At 38.4% G+C, this 21,213-nt stretch overlaps 1 protein-coding gene across 2 annotated transcripts; it reads left to right on the top strand.

Annotated features, from left to right (window-relative positions):
* The first annotated feature begins 568 nt into the window (after nt 1-568).
* Nucleotides 569-20,446, top strand: CCNH (cyclin H). Of its 2 annotated transcripts, none has more exons than XM_008512986.2 (9): nt 569-947; nt 2,794-2,916; nt 4,829-4,902; nt 5,996-6,206; nt 9,740-9,903; nt 13,316-13,386; nt 16,043-16,154; nt 19,482-19,542; nt 20,140-20,446. In XM_008512986.2, the coding sequence occupies exons 1-9, from the start codon at nt 831-833 to the stop codon at nt 20,176-20,178; spliced, it is 972 nt and encodes a 323-aa protein (XP_008511208.1). In that variant the 5' UTR covers nt 569-830; the 3' UTR covers nt 20,179-20,446. The 2 variants fall into 2 exon arrangements, with proteins under 2 accessions (XP_008511208.1, XP_070425860.1); XM_070569759.1 differs by having other exon boundaries at nt 596-947; nt 20,144-20,446.
* The last annotated feature ends 767 nt before the right edge of the window (nt 20,447-21,213 follow it).

A 21,213-nucleotide genomic window follows, 5' to 3' on the forward strand; every position in this document is an offset into this window, starting at 1 on the left:
GCGCAATACTGAAGATGGGAATCTCAAAAAAATCCTAAAACTACCATAGGTTGTGGCTTCAGAGACGGAAATAGGAGAGGACTGGCTAGTGATCAACAGGAGGGGAGAAAAAGGCACAGAGAAAGAACAGACAGGGTCACATTAGCGGCAGAATAGTAAAGGACAATACGCGTGCACTGCTTCTAGTTTCCCAACCACGTTCCCTTCTCTCTGAGGCCGAGATTTTTAGTAGCGCTCCACGCACGCTCTTTCTCAAAAGAGCCAGGGATGCTTCTGCTTTAGGACCTCGGCTGTTTCATCGGCCGCAAAATCACCTCCACCTGGCTAACAGGCCTAGTCCATCAATTCTTTCAAGTCTTGGCTCAAATGTCACTTTCTCAGTGAGGCCTACTCTGACACCCTTTTTAAAAGTTGACACCCTAAGTGCCTTGCCCACTTCCGATTGCCTATGTGAATTGTTTACACTCGCCCAAACACAGCCTCAATTTACGTCCCTTTCGGACGCCCCCGACTGTCGCTTCCCCTTTAAATCTTCTCGGGAAGAGGCGGAGCTAGGGCTGAGGCTCGCAGAATGGAGGAGCGTTCCGTAGGCTCCGCCCTCTTGCGTTGCGGGCGACGGCCCGCCGAACGCGCGAGAGGTTCTCCTCCTAGTCCGCTCCGGAAACGCGACTGCGGACGGAATTCCCACGTGATGGTGACATCAGCGCGCCCGCACTGGCAGGCCTGCCGCCTTGGGCTTCCGCGGGTCCCCGGGGTCGGCTTGGACGCTTTACGGCCGGGTGTGGTGGTGGTTTTCTCCAGACGCCCGGGGCCTGGTCTCGGCCTGCACCATGTACCACAACAGCAGCCAGAAGCGGCACTGGACTTTTGCCAATGAGGAGCAGCTGGCACGGCTGCGAGCCGACGCCAACCGCAAGTTCAAATGCAAAGCGGTGGCGAACGGGAAGGTGAGGACTCCGGCGGCCGCCCCTGCCCCAGCCTCCGCACTCTGGAGCAGCCGCGGCCCGCCCCGTCCCCCTCCTGGGGCCCCCGGTGGTGGGGTCCCCCGCACTCCTCCTCCCCTGCTACCGCTGCCTCCGCGGCGCCGAGCGCGTGTATCTGTTTAATAACAGGCGGGCAGCTTGCCGTCTGCTGTGGGTACAGAGACGGACACCGCCACCCCCGTAGTCGAGGGGCAGGCAGACAACCAGTAACCTGGCGAAGAGGAAACTTGTAGGATGCTAACGTGGTGCGGGCCGAGCGCCGCTCACTTGTCAAGAGGGAATGTCGGGGAAGGCTTTTCCTGGTAGCTGGTGCGAAGAAGGGGGGGAAGGACAGTCCAGGCGGACGGAGCCCCAGGTCCGAAGTGGGGGGTCAGAAGTTTCAGGGCGGGTCCGTAGAAGGCTCACGATCGGGTGTGGCGGAAGCTGAGTACCTGTGCCTGAAGGGCTGGAGAAGGTAGGCAGGGAACTTGTCAGCGGAAGTAAGGAGTTGGAAGTTACCATGAAGGGTTGGGAAATCTTTGGAAGATTTTTAATGGGAAATTCACCTTTTCAGATTCGGTTGTAGAAAGAGGGTTCGGCAACGTGGTGGTGAATGGATTGGATGGGGCAGGGTGGAGGCAGGGGGACAGGAGACCAATGGCACAAAATCGGTCTAAACAAAGTTGACTAAAAATGGTTTGGACTACAGCCTGCCAGCCAGGTCTTCCTGTTACAGCTCCCACCTCTGCAGTTGAATCTTGTAGCTCAAGCTTCCCTCCGGCAAGTAGTCTCCGTCTTAGACCTATTGGTCAGGAGGTACTTTGACCTTTAAGTCACGTCTGTTTCATGGCACTTTATTTTTGTGCTGCATAAAACAGTACATGTTGTGCTGTGTGCCAGGCACTGTTGTAAGCATTTAGCAAGTGTTAGCTCGTTTAATCCTCACAACTCCGCCGTGAGGAGGATACTGTTATTATCGTGCTTTACAGCTGAGGAAACTGAGGTACAGACAGGTAGAATAACTTCTTAAGGCAACATTGCTAGTAAGTGGCACAGCCAGCATTTGAACTGTAGCTCCAGTCTCTACCTGCAGGTTTTACATGATCTGCTCCCTGTGTCTCTCTTATCTTCATGTGTTCTTCGTGTAAGGGTACGGGGCTTGTTGGATTAGGAGCCCACTCTCCTCCACTTTGACCTCATCTTAACTAATTATATCTACAGAGACCCTATTCCAAAAAGGTCACATTCTGAGGTACTGGGGATTAGGACTTAAACATACCCTTTTTTGGTAGTCGTAGTTAAACCAGTAACAGCACCTAATGGATATTTATTGTAAAATTGTAATATTTATTAACCATCTAGTGTATTCTGTAAACAGTTTACAAAGATGGATAAGAGGTAATGTTTTAGGTGTCAAAATGATCTTTGAGACATTTGTTGATTTTTACTTCAACCTGTGTGACTTAATGAGTGACTGAGAAAGGGCTATTGAAAGCTTTCCAACCATTGACGATGTGTATCTTCTTTGTGGTTTATAATTGATGACATCAAACCTGTAAGCATGTGCACAAACTCCATCATGATTGCTTATATCATAATGAAGCGAATGTCCAGCTGACTTTCTGAGAAGTTGTGAAATGATGGTACGGTTTTGGTTTATTAAATATTTTCCTAAAGCTATTTTGTGTAATAATTAGCAATTCTGTGAAGAGAAAATGAGGTGTAGTATATTTCCCTTTGGTTGGAGATATAAACTAAATTTAATCCGGACAGAGAAAAATATGTTGATTATTTAACTCACTGATCTTTTGTTGTAACTTTTGATATAAAGCTTCTTCCAAATGATCCAGTCTTTCTTGAACCTCATGAAGAAATGACACTCTGCAAATATTATGAGAAAAGATTATTGGAATTCTGTTCCGTGTTTAAGCCAGCAATGCCAAGGTCTGTTGTGGTAAGTTATGGATATCTTTTAGCTGACTTCTGAAATCTTACCTCTTCTGAATTTGTAAATCATTTTCTCCATCCATTTTACTCAAAAATGCATGTTAGTTAAATAAATATTTATGTATTTAAGTTTTTGTCCCATATATTTTTCAATAAATGCCTTAAATTATGAATTCCTATACCATATCTTATGAAGTGTTTGAAGTCTCATTTCATAGTCAAAAGAATTTTGAGGTCTGCTAGACAGGTCATTACATCCTCATTTTATAGAGAAAGAAAAAATTAAATTAAATTACTTTCTCTCCAGGTTTTCAACTAGTGAGCAGTAGAACTGGGACCAGAACATAAACTGGTGCTTTTCAACTCTTAGCACACACATTCGTCATTTGAACTCATGCCCCAGCTGAAGCTCATGCCATAAGAAATTTTTAAACTTTGATTAGTAGAGGCTGATGATTTATCTTTAGGTAAAAAATTGTCTAGTGGTAGTTTCACATGTGGTTCTGAGGACTCTATTGGTGTATTTGTGTCTGTGTGTTTACTGTGGTGGGGCAGCGGTGAGAAACAGGTAGTTAGAACTTTTTGGCTATATGGCTTCACATACACTGTCTGTATTGTTCCTATTGTGTGTGTTCTTGTTTATGGAAGATAAGATGAGATTAAAAAGCTGAAATAAAAGAGTATAAAATATTTTTTCCTTAGTATCTCACAGGTTTGATGTGAAGATCAAATATGAAAGTCTGTCTGAAGTTTTAAAGTTATACAGAGTGAATAACTTACAACCCAATAGAGAATAACCCTCTAGGAAATCTCCATTTTTATAGTTGAAAAAATTGAAGTTTATTGAAAATATTAAATCCAAAACTATTATTCATAGTGTTTTCTTAGTTTACTCGACCTTCATCTGAGAGATCAAAGATTCATAAAGAATTTTAGATACACTTGATAAGTTTCTATCTCCAGATTTAGTTCTATTCTTTTCTGATAAAAGAACTATAACATGAGGTAGTAGGTTTCAGTGATCTTTTCAGGTGAAGAAATTGAATCCTTGAATGAACTTCTTTGTGGGATTTGTCGTTATACAACATGTTTATTTATAATTGATGAAGAGTTTTGGTTTTTGCTTCACATAAAATGTCAAACTAAACTTTTGAAATATTTAAAAGGAAATACTCTTTTTTTTTTCTATCATAAAATAGATGTTCACTTCATTAGTTCTAGTCAGACGACATAGTGCTTAAAAGTAGTCAAGTCTTAGTGGAATCAGTCCTGTCCCTGATTATGTGTGTGACCTTGAACAAGTCACTTAGCCTCGTTGACACTTAGTTTCCTCCTCTGTACAGTGGACATAGCAGTACTTCACCAGGCTGCTGTAAGGATTACACTAAGATGATAGTTCTGTGCTTGGCACAGACTCTGGTACATGGGACATGGTCAGTAAATGGTAGGTGGTGTTCTGCTGTTTGGTGTGGAGCAGTATATTACAAATCTGGAGTGGATTTTGAAAGAAGGCTTATTGCCCCAACTGTGTTATTCTGTCAGTATTTTGATCAGATTGATTGGTTAAGTTGTGAACGTTTGTATTTCTTTCTCTTTTAACTTTTATAATGTGGGCTACTTTTGTTACCCTGAATTCTAAAGTAAACACACACACACACTTTTAACTAAGTCAGTGAACATAGAAAGGATAACCCAGGGTGGGTGGGGAAAGACAACAAAGGGTGTTTTGGCTGTGGTGTTTCTGTAGTAATTTATCACAATTTATTTTGTTTAAGGAAAAATTAACAAGTTTTGGTATTTTGTAAGTTCTGGTAACTTTTTCAGTGAAACTTTTGCATAAGTATGTTTTTTTCCCTTCAAAATTTACCGTGTAATTTATGTGTGAAAAATTCTGATAATATGTGTATTTTTAACTTTAGGGTACAGCTTGTATGTATTTCAAGCGTTTTTACCTTAATAACTCAGTAATGGAGTATCACCCCCGGATAATAATGTGAGTATAAGCCTGTCTAATTTATTGATTTTCATTTAAGAAGACCTGCATACTATTTGTGTGCACGTGTGTGTGTAAAAATGACTTACTAATAAAGGGTCATTTAGATGTGCGTTGTGTTCTGAACTTAAAATCCCTCTTTGTACTCCTTGTATATTCATAATACTTCCCTCCCTATAATAGTCATGGCATCTGAACTTCAACTTGTCCAAATTCAAATTCTGTTTTTCTCAAACTAGCTTCCCTAATGTCTCTTTTCTGTCAGTGGCACGTTTCCTCTCCCAGTTGTTCTGAGAAGCATTTGTGGTACCTCCTCTCTCTCCCTCTACGTCCAGTCACTTTACAAGTCCTGTAGCTCCATATTCATTTCTGTTGAACAAAGGTCTCTTGTGTTTCTGCTCTCTGCTGAGCACTGTGCTTATTAAAGATAAAGATGAAATTAGTGAGAGACTCATCAAAGAGCTTGCTGCTAATCACATTGTCCCTATTTAGTTTCTCTTTTTCATTCCCATTTCTACCAATCTAGGTCAGGCCCTCGTTACTTCCAGTCTTGATTTTTGTGGTGATTTTATTACTAGTTTCTCACTGTGAAATGTATGTAGTAGCCATGAGAGTTTCATAGGTCTGTTTCTGAGGTAATAATTCTCTATTCAAACGCCCTTGGAGACTTCCACTGGTGGCCTTCCACAAAGTGTTCCTTTAACCTAGCTTTCTTCCCGTGCTCGTAAGCTACATATGCATGTGCTGTTGTATTTTTCCTCTTCCATCTACATTTCATGATACAAAGTACTCTTATTCCTCAGTTATTTTGTTTTTCCATATATTTAGGTTGAACTATATGAAACTGCCATTAAGTCAATAGTGGTTGAATGTTGTAGCAATATTATATGGTTCAACCTAATTTTATAGTCTCCTAATGGATAAAAAGTCTGAACAGGAAACTCTTTTTTTAAAAAATAATTTTCCTGTGATGTTTAGCTTAATCACTTGTGAATATTAGGCAATTTTAGAAAGTACTTTTAGTAATAAAATATTTAGCTATTTCTCAAAGTAAATGCATATCCCTCTCCCCTCCCCTTATTTTCTCCTCTAGGCTTACTTGTGCATTTTTAGCCTGCAAAGTAGATGAATTCAATGTCTCTAGTCCACAGTTTGTTGGAAATCTGAGGGAGAGTCCTCTTGGACAGGAGAAGGCACTTGAACAGATTCTGGAATACGAACTACTTCTTATACAGCAGCTTAATTTCCACCTTATTGTCCACAATCCTTATAGGCCGTTTGAGGGCTTCCTCATTGATATAAAGGTAATCTTGTTGGTATAAAGTAAACTAGTAGAGTATACTCATTTGCTATTGTTCTTTAACCAAAAGAGTCAAGAATTTTATTCTAACCTGTCATCATCCTAATTGTTAGAACATGGGCTAAATTAAAATATTGTTTGGCTTGAACCTCGAGCGCAGTGGTTCTCCACCTTCAGTGTGCGTCAGTCACCCGGAGGGCCTGTTAGCTCGGACTCTTGGGCTGCAGAGCTTCTGAGCTAGCACATCTGTAAATACGGCTCCAGGGACTATAATGAGAGTCATTGTGAGTTTACAGCAATGCTTTTAAAGACTTAAGAGAACTCTTCTCACTTTGAAGTATACTATCATGGATCTGATTTTAAAAACCATAAAAAATTCTTAATTTTAAATAGAAGATTGCTAAGTGACTTGTGTTTTTTATGCATTGTGAACTTGAATCAATATGTAGGCATCAAAAATATAAGTAAATAAACATTAACAAAAGTGACTTAAGTTGTTTTGGTCCTGAAAGAGGATTTGGATAGTATGAGTAAAATCAAACAGAAGTCAGAAACTGGTTGATTTATCTCAATTGAGCAGCAAAATTTGGGTACCTTCTATATGCCAAATGTCGTGCTTGAAGATTTAGCCAGGAACAGCCTCAACTTTCATAGGCCTTACAATCTGATGGGAAAGACAATCATCATATATTCAGGGCATTAAGTATTACAGAGGAGGAAACAGAGGGTACGTTAGAAGGAGATAGCAGGTTGAGAGGAATAGAAGACAGTTCTAGGAAGGTGTCATTTAGAGTGAAATTCAGAGCAAGAGTAGGAATTAGTTAGTGGAAGAGCATCTGAGTCAGAGAGACTTCTTTGGCCAAAGGCTCAGATTCAAGATACCGTGGTGCACTAAAGAACCTAAACAGAGCTTAGAGATAGAGGGGGGAGCCTGCCACGGAGTGCTGCCTGAGTGGAAGTCAAAGTCTAGACTGTGGAGGTGATATTAAGGCCTTTGAATAGAGCAATGGGAAGCCAGTGAAGGGTTTATGTCTGGAAAGTGGCATAATTAGGTTTGTAGCTTAAAAAAATCATGTTGGTGAGCCCATGCATCAGTCTGCATCAGATGTTTATTGCACATCTGTATGTGTGAGGCATAACGTGGAGAATGGATGAGAATGAATGAAGGGATACCAGTTAAGATGCTGTTAAAGTAGTCTAGGCAAAAGATGGTGGCTGGTTTGACTCATGTAGTGGCAGTGGGTACAGAGGGTTTCCTGGACTTCAGAGATAGTAGGCAGAATCAGTAGAGCTTGAGCATTGATTGCATATAGAGAATGAAGACAGGAGAAACCCTCAGGTTTCTAGCTTGAACACATAGGTCGATGGTACACTTACTGATACAGGAAACGCTGGCACAGGAGAGATTTGTTTGTGGTGGAGGAGTGGGGAGTTGATGAATTTGTTTTGAGACATCATGAATTTCCCTTGCCTGCAAGACATCCAGGGTGGGTAGTCATCTGTGGGTGGAAGTCTGAGAACATGGCTAGGGTGGAGGGAGAGATTTGGGTGCCATTGCCTCAGGAAAATTTAAAGGACCATTTGGCCATGAGGTCAATTAAAAGAGTAGTTAGAGAGATCCAGAAAGCTAGTAAGGAGATTGAAGAATCTCTAGAGAGGTAGGACTTTTTGGAGAAGTAAAACAAAGTAGAATACTTTTAGAAAATGAGCACAGGCAACTCTCTAATCCTGCTCAGAATTCAGGCATAGTAGAAGTAGATGGGTAATGTTTGCTGGATTTGGTGCCAGAAAGGTCATTTGTGATTTTGGTGAAATTAGTCTCCTTGGAATGTGGAGGAAGAAAGCAGATTGGAGTCGGTTGAGGAACAATAAATAGAAGGATGAGAAAACGAATATATATAACTTGGATTCAGCAGCTTGTCTCTGAAGTGAAAAAAGATAGGATGATTGAGAAGACAGAGGAACTGCTGGAAATGAAGGGATGGTTTTTTGTTTTTGGCAGAAACTAATGCAGGGAGCTGGCAGTGGGAGAAAGCTTAAAGGAAAAAATGGAAAACAGGTAGCTCAGCTTTCTCTTTGGAGTGAAGTAGAAGGGGCAGGTGTGAGATTTGAAGCAAGATAGAAGAATTGGCCTTAGAATAATAATAGCTCCTTTTAATGGGGAAAGAGGAAAGCATGGGTGATGGTAGTGTTGTGCCTGGGGATTTGGTGGTGGCAGGAAATAGAGTGTCTTTCTTTGTCAAGAGCAGAGATAATTTTTGGAGAGTGATGGAATTCCTGAGAATTAGCAGACATTGAGACAGGTGGCAGTGTTTAACATAGTCACTGAAAAATGGGAGAACAAATATTCTGCGGAACATTATCATAGCTAGGCAGTGTTGAGAGCCCTGCTGAGGTCAGTGAACTTGAATTTTTAGTAATGTTACCAGACTTCTTGGTTGTATTGTTTTCTCTAGCAGCACCCAGAAATCTGGGTATAGTTGCAAAGCAGAAGGTTGGTTGAATTCACCCACTCTTGAAGTTTGGCAGAAATGTGTTAGTAGCATTTCAGGGCAGGGAGTTCAGGAGGGAAATGTGGACCAGTGGACACTGGTGAGTAGGACCAAGTAGAGGGATAAGAGACTAAAGGCTCCGAGGAGGAAGTCAAAGAACAGCTGTGAAGTAATTGAACAAATGTATTAGGAAAAGGAGCACTGTGGTCAGAGTGGAATGTCTGAATTTGTCATTTCAGAGGTCAGGCATTTTGGATAATGACAAGACCTGGGTGTGACTGTACAGTTGATTCTGGATAGTTTTTTCAGAGTATACAAAAGATTTCTAACTGCACTGGGACTTGAATTTGGATATCTGAAGTAAATCAGGGTTTAGGATTTAGGGTTCATCTTAAAGGATAAGAAGAATTGTCAGAAAATGTGGGATCTTCTATATTTCTTGGGCGTATTCTAAAAATAATTCTGTAATCAAACCAAGATTCATTTCCACTTCTTCACAAAAGTAAACTTTAAATTTCAAATCAAAATGAGATGGTGCTTTGTTCCTAAATGTGGCCTTACACATCTGAATCCGCTGGATTGCCTGGGAAGCGTTTACCTGGGAATATGTATTTCTTAGGTCGACTTCAGACCCGATCAAATCTCTGAGAGCCTCCTTTCTCTTTCCTCCTCAGGTGGAAAAGGACGAGGAGAGCAATTAACTTGATGGGAATAGTGCCAAGTAACTATACTTGGAACGTTAGATGTATTACCTTGACGCATATATTTCTTACTATGGGTTGTGTTCAAAAAAGTTTGAAAGCCACTGAGTAAAAGACAGATTCCTAAAACATGCAGAATTTAATGACTGCACTTTTGGTATGTTGTAATTCTGAGTACAAAACAATCTTACATGGAAAGATTGTTTGTTGTTGCTGGAGTGTAGAAAAGGAGTTACTTTTATAGCATCCTGTGTTAAGCACTTTCTGGTTATATAAATATTTTTGAACTGTTATTACTCCACTAAACCCTCAGAAGTGATAACATTTACAAACTTACTTTCTAGACTCGCTATCCCATGTTGGAGAATCCAGAGATGCTGAGGAAAACAGCTGATGACTTTCTTAATAGAGTTGCATTGACGGATGCTTACCTTTTGTACACACCTTCCCAGATTGCCCTGACTGCCGTTCTATCTAGTGCATCCAGAGCAGGAATTTCTATGGAAAGGTATTAATTTGTGTTTTAACTTGGATCAGAGTCCTAGTGTCGAGTTTTTCAGTAAGGTTCACTTTGTGGCTATAGTCCTTTATGTCTCCTCTGGTTGGGAGGGTTGGTCAGGGCAACTGAGGGAAGAAATGAAATCACCTTTTAAGGGAATCTTTAACAATTGAGTAAGATATCTTTGAGCTAAGAGGATGCTTTTATGACTAAAGTGGCAGTAAATTAGTTGCTCCTTGAAAGACTGATATAGCTATCAGTATATGGCAAATTTGGAAGTTTTATGAACTCGTAAGCAACATGAGTGCAGCAAATGTGTCCGCCTTGTTATATCTTTATTCTCCTCCTGGGGAGCATGTGTGGCGCATGGAATTCAGTAAATATTTGTGGAACAAATAATGCTTTAGGAAATGTCCAAATGAGCTGGAATTGAGCTGTAAATAGTAATAGCTGATAAATAAATGCACAGTGAGAACCAGGCTCTGAAAGAATTCACTTCACGTGAATTAAATTCACTTGATTCTTACAACAATATCTTGTGCACAGATTAGTTAAATATCCTCATAGTCATTTATAACTAACTCAAGCACAGGCTAGCAGCAAATTAGACTTTTTAAGACTTTACATTTAATTTCTCTATTACCTTTGAAGTTCTGCTTGATTTCATTCTTAGAAATAGCTGAGGAAGAAAGATGATAAAATTTTCTAAACTTAAACTCTTCTATATGTTTGTAATCCCTCATCCATAATTTCAGAATCTGTTGATAGGGTGGCAGCAAACAGGAACAGATGTAATTTAGTCTTTATTTGACTTAATGGGAATATTTATGTTTCCTTGCAAAAATATTGATATTACTGATTACAGGATACTGCCCCAGACATCACTGGAGTGTTTCATGTTTCATGGTATATGTACCAAATTACCTTTCTAAGACATGTACAATTCCAAATTTCAAAACAAATCCAAGAGAAGGGATTTGTGGGCTTGTATTTTAATTTATGGTATTCCTCTTCTCTACAATCACAGCTCACCAACTGTATATAAATATATACATTAATACCACAGTGATCTATACCTCCATTTATTTACTAAGCATTATTTACTGTACTACACTTTAGGCATATAAGAATGAACAAACTATAAATCCTGGCTCTAGTTAGGAAAGATAGCCCTGCTAGTAATTGATATCAATGGAGTTTAGGTGTGGAGCCTCCATTCTCTAAGGGAAGAAAGCCTCTCTTCTACAATTCAAATAACCAAATGTTTGATTAATCTGGTTAAGTGTTGTATCTTATGTACAGTGTGTATACAAATTCTCCAGTGGTGAGATTTTTCTTAAGTAAATAGGGATGAAGCATCCTACAGTCCAAATTAGGGTTTATTTCATTTTAGAAGTTTAGTTATAATTTCAGATAGGTGAAATTGAAATTGTGGTACCTTGAGCTCACTGCAAATTAAATAATCTTTTGTAGCATTCCCAGGAACTGTAGACATTTGGGTGGGTTTTTTTCCTTTGGGGAAGTGCTTTTAAATCATTTTTAAGTTTTGATTTACTTTGCAGACTTTTGGAATACATGGAAATTACGTTTATTCCTGAAATAAAAAAGGGAAAGCCCTTGTACTGTTGTTACATTCTGGGTGATCCTTTGGATTACTCATAGGATGTTCTGTTGTTGTTAGTTCCAGGTTTTCTTCTTTTTCATTGGATTAAGAGCTTTCTTTCTCATCTTCTAGTTTGACTTCCTAGATATTCTTGCTTGCCTATGGATTTTTTTAAAAAAAATCAAAATATTAAATTTCTAATTCAGGATTGAGATTGAGAGTTGCTAACTTAAAAGTTTCGTGGAGGTAGAGAGTCTGGTCAGCTAACTTTTAGAATCAAATGTATCTATCACTCTTATGCTTAAGTGGAAAGAAAAAGAAGTATAAAGCAAAAAATGCCAAAAGTGTGAGGAATTTTAGGGAGAAAAGGGAAAGGAAAAAACTAATCGTTATTTTGAATTATGGTTAACCAGAAATGCATTAGTTGTTAAGGGAGTTATTGATTTCCATATCTAAAATAATTCCTACAATAGATAATCAAGATGTACTATCAAACTTCTCAGAACTTTTTAATGTGATTTAAATAACCTGGATAGTTTAAAGACATCCTTCTGTTTTTGTAACTATTTACAAGTACTTGTTGAAAGAGAAAAATTAACATTTTTTTGCATTCATGTTTGAAAGAAAGACAATCTATTCACTTGGGCTTTTATTAATTACAGATCAAGTTCAGGTACATAAAACCTCAGAATAACTAAAAATTTAAATATAGAAATTATTTTTTTCATACTAGTATTACTGGTTCTGAGAAAAACAGGTAATTGGGCTTTATATCACATTTATGGAAAAGTATTAACACCTTTGATTTGGACTGGATGCAAGTAAGATATAATAGATTTGTAAAGAATGGAGTGATATTCTTACTGGTTTGAATACCTGTTAGACCTAAGAACAACTATAGTTAACGTGGACTTGATATTAAGGGGAGAGAGAATCCTTTCCAGTGCCAGGTTCCAGCTCTCCTACTTCCTAGCTTTATGATGTAGGGCAGATTACAAGTTCATGACTTGTCTCTCCCTGTGACTCAGATTCCTCATCTGTAAAATGAGGTTAGACTCAATAGGGTTTATATATTATACACTTAATATTAAAAGTCTTGACCATTGGGGCTGGCCCCGTGGTCGAGTGGTTAAGTTCGCGCACTCCGCTGCAGGCGTCCCAGTGTTTCATTGGTTCGAATCCTGGGGACGCGGACATGGCACAGCTCATCAAACCACGCTGAGGCAGCGTCCCACATACCACAACTGGAAGGACCCACAACGAAGAATATACAACTATGTACCGGAGGGGCTTTGGGGAGAAAAAGGAAAAAATAAAATCTTTAAAAAAAAAAAAAAAAAGTCTTGACTATTACTGTTATTTTCATGCCATTTTCCCCCTGAAAGCTTTATGTTACAGAATTTAATTAACTTTTTTTCTTCTCCCCCCTGAGGAAGATTAGCCCTGAGCCAACATCTGTGCCAGTCTCCCTCTATTTTGTATGTGGGTCACCGCCACAGCATGGCTGACAAATGGTGTAGGTCCACATCCAGGATCCAAATTCGAGAACCCAGGCTGCTGACATGGAGTGCACTGAACCTTAACTGCTATGCCGTGGTACCGGCCCCATAAACATCTTTTAATCTAAGTTGTAGTAAATTAGAGTTAGAGATTATATTTTGTGGAGTTCAAAGTATTGTTATTTAATACTTTTAAAATAATTTTAAAAGTGACCTTGATAATGAAATGAACATGGAGGAAAATAACTTATGATGTCATGTTTTCTTAACATGCTGTGTGTGTGTTCAGTGAATTAAAACTCTTTTCCTTTTTTTCCAGTTATTTATCAGAAAGTCTGATGCTGAAAGAGAATAGAACTTGCTTGTCACAGTTACTAGATATAATGAAAAGTAAGTAAAACAAAACACTTTACAAAATATTTTATTACAAAGCTACTTTCTAAGTGAATATCATTTTGGTATTTAACTTGAGATAACATAGATTATTGTTTAGATTTACTTTCGTTAAATTATTATATCATGGAGACTTGGTGGAGAACAAACACAAGGTACGTGGAAGGAAGTAGTTTTCACACAATGTATTAGGAAGGTGAACATACCATCAGAATCAGGAAAGTCAAAGAATCAAACTGGGACCCTTTTAAAGTATACACAAATGTATGCCAAGCACTGAAAAACATCCACAGGGAACTAAACTAAAGATAACACCTAAATTTGGAACTTCTGTTTTGTAAATAAATCAGCTTTAACTAGTTAATACATGTTATTTGCTAGTCATTTTGTTAACTTATATTACCAAAGCAGTGGTTCTCACCTGGGTGTGATTTTTTGCAAAGTCTGGAGAATTGTCAGCTGTCACAACTTGGCGGGGGAGGGGGTGGCTTCTGCTGGCATCTAGTGAATGGAGGTAAAAATGCTGCTAAACATCGTACAATTCATAGTTTAGCCCCTTGGTTGACTGAAAAATGGCTCCCCAAAAGATATCAGGAAACTAATAGCCCCTCACAACCAAGCTCAAACTGTCACTAGTGCCCATGTCAAGAAACCCTGCGTTAAGAGTTCAATAGACCCCCCACTTAGTTGATTGGCTATATTTGCCAGCTCTCTCCATTCTTTTTTTTTTTTTTTTGAGGAAGATTGACCCTGAGCTAACATCTGTTGCCAATCCTCCTTTTATTATCCTGAGGAAGATTGTTGCTGAGCTAACATCTGTGCCCATCTTCCTCTGTTTTATGTGGCATGCTGCCACAGTGTGGCTTGACAAGCGATCCTAGGTCCACACCCAGGATCTGAACCCACAACCCTGGGCCACTGAAGCCCAGCACATGAACTTAAACACTACACCACTGGGCTGGCCCCAGGCCCTCTGCTTTCTTCGTTCTTGCCCATGTCACATTGAATCCTCATGGCTACTAGACTACCCTTGAGGGTTAAAAGTCAATTGTGCTTGTCCCCAAAACTGTTTTGCCAATTGTCCTTGTTAATTAAGTTTGTAGTTTAAGTCAATACTGAATAAACCAATAAAATATGAGATTGAAAATCTTGATCTTAGAAGATAATAGTAAATGGGTATACTTTCTGTATGTTTTATAGTTTAAAAGTTAAGATGCTTCAGGGCATATGGGTAAATTTCTGGATTCTCTGCATGAAATGGTCTTGAGGGCTTCCGTCTTTTTTTTTTTTTTAAGATTTTACTTTTCTTTTTCTCCCCAAAGCCCCCCCCCCAATAGTTGTGTCTTTTTAGTTGTGGGTCCTTCTAGTTGTGGCATGGCCCACAGCATATGGCCGCCTCAGCATAGCTTGATGAGTGGTGCCATGTCCGTGCCCAGGATTCGAACCGGCAAAACCCTGGGCCACTGAAGCGGAGCACGAGAACTTAACCACTCGGCCATGGGGCAGCCCCAGAGGGCTTCCCTCTTTAGTTGAGAACGGTGGGTTTGTAATTGATGAATCATAAAACCGTATGTCTTCAGTTATACCACTAGAGGGTTCACTTCCAAAGCTAACAGTGATTCGGCCATAGATTTATGATCATGGAATTTAGTAAGTAGAAGGGGCCCTAAAGATAACCCACTATGCTCATTTTATAGGTGACAGTTTTATTACTGATTTCTTCTTAGTACCTTTATTTTAATATGAAGTAAGAACAGCCCTTGATAAAATACTCAGACCTTTACCAATATTAAGGTATCTTATTTAGGTTATCTTATGAGGTATCTTATTAAGGTTCCTTATTTTGGAACAAAAGATATCCTAAGGGTCTTGAGTCACAAGTATAAATTCAGTTGAAAACACTGCTTTATTTGCATTATGAAATAAGTCAGCAGCATAGTCACCCATTTGGAGCACGTGGCTGGCTAACAATAAGCCCTGGATCTCTTATCATTCTCCTAATAAACCTTGGGATTTATATTCTTGATTTCTTGTGGGTGAATAGCAGACCAGGTAGAGGATGTTTCTGCAGTTAGAAAGTCACTGCTGTATTAGTTTGCTTTTAGCCTAAAGAGGACATTTTTGTTTTCTTGGTGATGCTTCATTGTATAGGTTCTGCATTTTGTTAAAGCAAAGGATCATGGACACATTTTTACTAGGCATCTTCCCTTTATCATCTTATGTAATAATGGTTTCCTTTGTAAACGAGAAGTACACTTTTGGTCCACAAGTTCTAAGGTGGAATGTTGTGAATATGGTTGGTGGCGGGGAACAAAGCATGTTCACTAAATCATGTAGAGATTTAAAAAAAGCCTTAAAACTGAGCAAAAAGTGACCATGGGAGGATTTGAAAAAAATAGTGACTAAATTGTAGGGCATGCTTATCTTTATGCTGTACATGACATGGGCTAAGCAGCATATAGCTATAATTACTTGGACTAGAAGTATGGTGTTCATTGGATTTTTATGCAAAACAATATAATTCTGATAATAATCATCACATCAATTCAAGACTGTTTTTTTTCCCCATAACAAGATGTTAAAATATTATTCAGCTTATGAGAACAAGGCTTTTTATTATCTAGTATCAATCCTTTTTTTAATCTCCATATAGGCATGAGAAACTTGGTAAAAAAATATGAACCACCCAGACCTGAAGAAGTTGCTATTCTAAAACAGAAGTTAGAGAGATGTCACTCTGCTGAGCTTGCGCTTAATGTAATTACGTAAGTAGATGTGACAGTGTTATTCAAAAATAGATGTAATTTTTATCCCATCCGGCTGGTCCTTAAAATAAATCATTTAATTGGTAAATGTTTGCATATCTGGTAAAAATGGACTTACCCATTAAATCAGGTTTTTTTATTGAGTGGATATTTCTTACAGGATTAAATGAGATAAATAGTTTGGTTTTCATAGTACGGGTCTGCTGGTGCTGTGACTAATGTGTTCTTTGGCTCACAGGCCCTGTCCTGTTACTCCTCATAGGATCCCATGGGGCAGAGTCTTCCTAGGGGATCTCTGAACCTCTTCTTGCCCTTTTAATCTTTGGGTTCTTTCTGGGTCTGATAGCTCCTCTGAGGAACAAGTATACTGTTCCAGGCTTTTTTCTTTTAGCTAGAGTACAGAAACTTGACATACTGTCTTTCAGTGGTAAACGTTATATTGAAGACAGAACTAGTAGGAAAATGTGCTGTTAAGAAATCCTCTTGCTGCCGTAAGGAGCACCCATAATGTCTCACTGATTTGTAGGCTTAATGTGGAAATCATCATATGCAGGCTCTTTATGCTTTGCAAATTGAAGGATCTGCTTACACCTAATCTTTTAAGTGTTTAAACATTTGGGGACCTAGGCAAGTAACAGGAATGGTAAAACTATTATTTTCTGTGGAATGCGTTCTGATTTAAAAGTTGTTCTACCTTATTTATTAAAATTTAGTGGGAGTGAGCTCTATCGTCTTACAGTTAAGGTGCCTTTTAGATGTTTTTGATCCCTATAATTGGTGAATATATGCTACTGGATAATGTCTGAGAAGCCAGAACAACATTCCAAGGCCTTCAGAGCAGGTACACATGACTCAAATTCTTTAACTATACAGTTATAGTAGGAGAATATCCAAGGACTTAAGTGTGCAAAGATGGGACTGTTATATTCATAGCTGTAACTGCAAAGCATGGCGTAGCATAGAACTTAAAATTGGTAGATTTCACTCCTGGGTTTCAATAGTAACCAACCGGAATGAAGGAGTAGTTACAGAGGAGTAAAGAAATACTGACTTTAATGAATAAAAGTATTAATAGCACTGATTATGTTCTTTTCACTTTGACTTTGAAATGGACTTAGACCAGGGCTTGGCCAACTATGGCCCATGAGCCAAATCTAGGCTACTACCTGTTTTTAGAAATAGTTTTATAGGAACATAGCCACGCCCATTAGTCTGCATATTATCTATGGTTATTTCACACTACAGCAGAAGAGTTGGGTAGTTGTGACAAACTGTATGGCCTATAAGGCCTAAAATATTTACTATCTGGCCCTTTAAAGAAAAAGTTCAGCAATCTCTAGATCAGACAATTGAACTATTAATCCTGCCCTTCAAGCTGGGTAATTGAATAGACCATAATCCAAAATTCCTAATTGCCAGAGTTTGTATCTTACTCCAAGTTCCCATCTGTTTTGTACTGTGCCAACCAAATTCTACATGAGTACTTGAGGGTGCTTCTCAAACTCTCTGTAAGGGGCTGCTGTTTTTTTTAAATTCATTACAGACCTATACTTTTTCAAAACAATAAAAACAAATTACTAGAAAAATGAAATTAAGACATAAAAGCTTGAATTGTATTAGATTGAAGTCATAAAATTAATTATAAAATTGCTGTAAAGGTTTCTAAACACATACTCAATTTCTGTACTTCTCTGACTGCATCCTGGAAATGGTTCATAGACCACACTTTTATAAGCACTACTTTAGGATAAAATATTTGTTTTCCTTGGTCTTTGTAATTCTTTTATCTTGCTTTTTCATCACAAGTAATAACTATATTGTCATTATTAAAGTCAGTCAGTCAGGTAAACCAAAGTCCTCTTTGACCAAAACCCAAACCCCAGTTGTGATCTCAGAGGGAACTTAGTTTTGCTGTTTACCTCTGCCAGCCTTTTCTCTGCATATGAATGTGTGTGTGTGTGTGAACTGTTTTTTTCTTTTCATTAATGTTTTCATATTGTACATTTACTAGTATCATTCTTTAACTTTTGCCAGTCAAGGTGAAAAAATACTATTCCGTTGCTATTTTACTTTGCATTTCGTTACTCTGAGGCACTGATGTTTCTGTGTTGAATAGTCATTTGTATTCTTCTGTACTGCTTGCTTAGAATCCTTGCCCAATTTTCTGGTGTTATTTTCCTGATTTTAGTTCTTGATATATTTTTTTTTTTTTAGATTTTTTTATTTTTTCCTTTTTCTCCCCAAAGCCCCCCAGTACATAGTTATATATTCTTCGTTGTGGGTCCTTCTAGTTGTAGCATGTGGGACGCCGCCCCAGCGTGGCCCGATGAGCAGTGCCATGTCCGCGACCAGGACTCGAACCAACGAAACACTGGGCCGCCTGCAGCGGAGCGTGCGAACCTAACCACTCGGCCACGGGGCCAGCCCCTTCATATATTTTATATACTCATCTTTTTATATATCATATAGCTATTTTCTTCTGTTTCTTTCTCTTTGTATATATAGAAAATTTGTCTTTTGCTTTATGCTTTTATATCTGAATACATTTTTCTTGCCCTAAATTAATCTGTATTTTATTTTCCTTTTCTTCAGCTGTTAAACTATTTAGAATTGTTTGTGAATGCTGAGGTAGAAATCTAATAGTATTTTTTTTCAAATAAATAACCTGTTGTACCAGCCATTTTTTAGTATTTCATAATTCCCTAGTTATTTTAAATATTCATTCTTTACAGATTAAATTCCTATATATACATAGTTGTTTTTTGCCTATTTGCTCTCATCATTGCTCTGTTCTTTGCTAATGCCACACTTTTAATTACCATAGCTCTTATATATAGTGTGTTTTTTTAAATAAATTTTTTTCCTTTTTCTCCCCAAAGACCCCCAGTACATAGTTGTATATTCTTCATTGTGGGTCCTTCTAGTTGTGGCATGTGGGATGCTGCCTCAGCGTGGTTTGATGAGCAGTGCCATGTCTGCGCCCAGGATTCGAACCAACGAAACACTGGGCCGCCTGCAGCGGAGCGTGCGAACTTAACCAGTCGGCCACGGGGCCAGCCCCTACATAGTGTGTTTTGATGATAATTGGGACAAGGTTCCCACACTGTTCTTTTTCAGGTTCTTTTTGCTGTCTTCACATAACCTTTCCCAGGTCAAAGGATTTTAATTAGAATTGCATTAAATTTAAAGATTAACTCGAAAGATTATTCTTCTTTCCATTTATCCAGGCTTTGTTCTTCAGTAGATATATTTCATATAGTCTTGCTAGTTTATTTTGTAGTTTCTGTTGCCAGTATTAGATTCTTATTGATGGTTGCTCAATTATAGGAAGAAGAGGAAAGGCTATGAAGATGATGATTACATCTCAAAGAAATCCAAACATGAGGAGGTATGTTCTCTAAAGAAATTCTAAGTTACTCTTGTTGTACGTTCTGGTGTGACCATACTCTTAAGATTTTATTCCAGAATCGAAGCATTGTAGATAGAGAGGTGTGGGTTTTTAAAAGCCTTCATTTTTTTTTACATCCTTCTTTATGTACATTGTTCATTATTACGGGGATTTTTCTCCTTTCTGTCTCAGCCTGTTCTGAAGCAGTATAATAGTTAATTGATGAAGAATCCTTCCTCTGGTCATAGAAGGCAGCAGGAATATACATACATGCTAAATTTTTGCTCCATTTTTTACTCTCCACGGATTGTTCTACCCTTTCAAAAAAAATTGTACCTGGCAATCCGGATATAACTAAATAATCAGAGGCAGAGGGTCACAACTCTGTAGCCTTTATTTCTGTCATTGAAGTAATCTGGTAATATCAAGCCATATTACTATAAGATCAAGCTATTACAAATTCTCCTGGTTTATTTTCCGTCTGTGATCAACCAGCATAGTAAAAGAACATTTTCCTAAGGGGAGGCAAGGAGGTGAGCAGTATAGGTCATGTTTCCGTGTAATGTTGTCCTTAACTACATTTTCTTTCCTTCTTAGGAAGAATGGACCGATGATGACCTGGTAGATTCTCTCTAACCGTCTCAAATTGACTTGTCAATGCTAACTCATCAACAGCAGGCGGAAGCATATCTGGCTTTGTAAAATGAAATAATGTAAAATCATCTAAATATATTAAATTTTTCTATTTATGTTATGTAAATATTTTTCCTTTCGGGGTAGCTTTTTGTGAAATAAAACGTTTCCAAAGAAGCCAGAATAGCACCTGGTTTGGATAATCTTGCGCCATTGTGACTAATATAAATTAGTTTTTCTGTATAGCCAAATTAAAGGTGTAATTTATCTATATTGTTGTTTATTGCCTATATTGTTTTAAAAAAATGGGATAAGCAAACCTATCCTTCTTTTAAAAATGCACCACAAAAAACAGCTTTAAACACGGTTAGTAGTCAGCTTTAAATGTGCTGAGGAATGTTTTTTGCCCTCTGGAAATCTTTATAAATGGCTCCTCAACTTCCATCCTGATAAACCTAGCTATTTGCGTGTTACTACTGAACTAGAGTGTACTTCACCTGTTAGGTGGTACTGAAAGCTAGTCACCCACGGTAAGGAATCTTTGTTTTCCTCAGTGAGTTATCTAGCGTTTCCAAAGGGGTTTTTAACAAAAAGAAGAAATCAAATTATCAAATGTACAGTCTTGAGTAGTTGTCTAGATAAAAATCTTAAGTTGCAATAGGTAAGTAGGTAGTAGCAAATTGTATATTCAGTTTTATAATTAACTTGTTCATTCACCTAAGTGAATCCAGATATAAAAATATAAAAGCACAAATGATGGCACCGGATTTCTTGGGTTTATAGCATTTGTTCAGTTATTTAACTGTGATCTTATTCAGTTTCGAAGTTGGAACCAAACTGTGGATGTCTGTCAAATTTGTTCTGGCAAACTGTGTTGAAGAAATTCTGAGAAACTCAACTGCTCTGAATCTAACTAAGTTTTATGGATACACACCTCTCCTCAGTATCAGTGCATCCCAGGCTGTCCTTTCCAGAAGAGAGTAGGTACCATTTTAATTATATCTTAGTATTTGAGGGCAACATTTGCTATAGGCATAT

The sequence above is a fragment of the Equus przewalskii genome, chromosome 13 (genome assembly GCF_037783145.1).
Source record: "Equus przewalskii isolate Varuska chromosome 13, EquPr2, whole genome shotgun sequence".
In the NCBI taxonomy this organism is placed as follows: Eukaryota; Metazoa; Chordata; class Mammalia; order Perissodactyla; family Equidae; genus Equus; species Equus przewalskii.

Bases quoted from the DNA above. Each gene is read 5' to 3' on its own strand.
- CCNH (XM_008512986.2), top strand. From the start codon at position 831: ATGTACCACAACAGCAGCCAGAAGCGGCACTGGACTTTTGCCAATGAG. The intron at 2,917-4,828 runs GTAAGTTATGGA...TTTTAACTTTAG, and splicing joins CAATGCCAAGGTCTGTTGTG to GGTACAGCTTGTATGTATTT. The intron at 13,387-16,042 runs GTAAGTAAAACA...ATCTCCATATAG, and splicing joins GTTACTAGATATAATGAAAA to GCATGAGAAACTTGGTAAAA.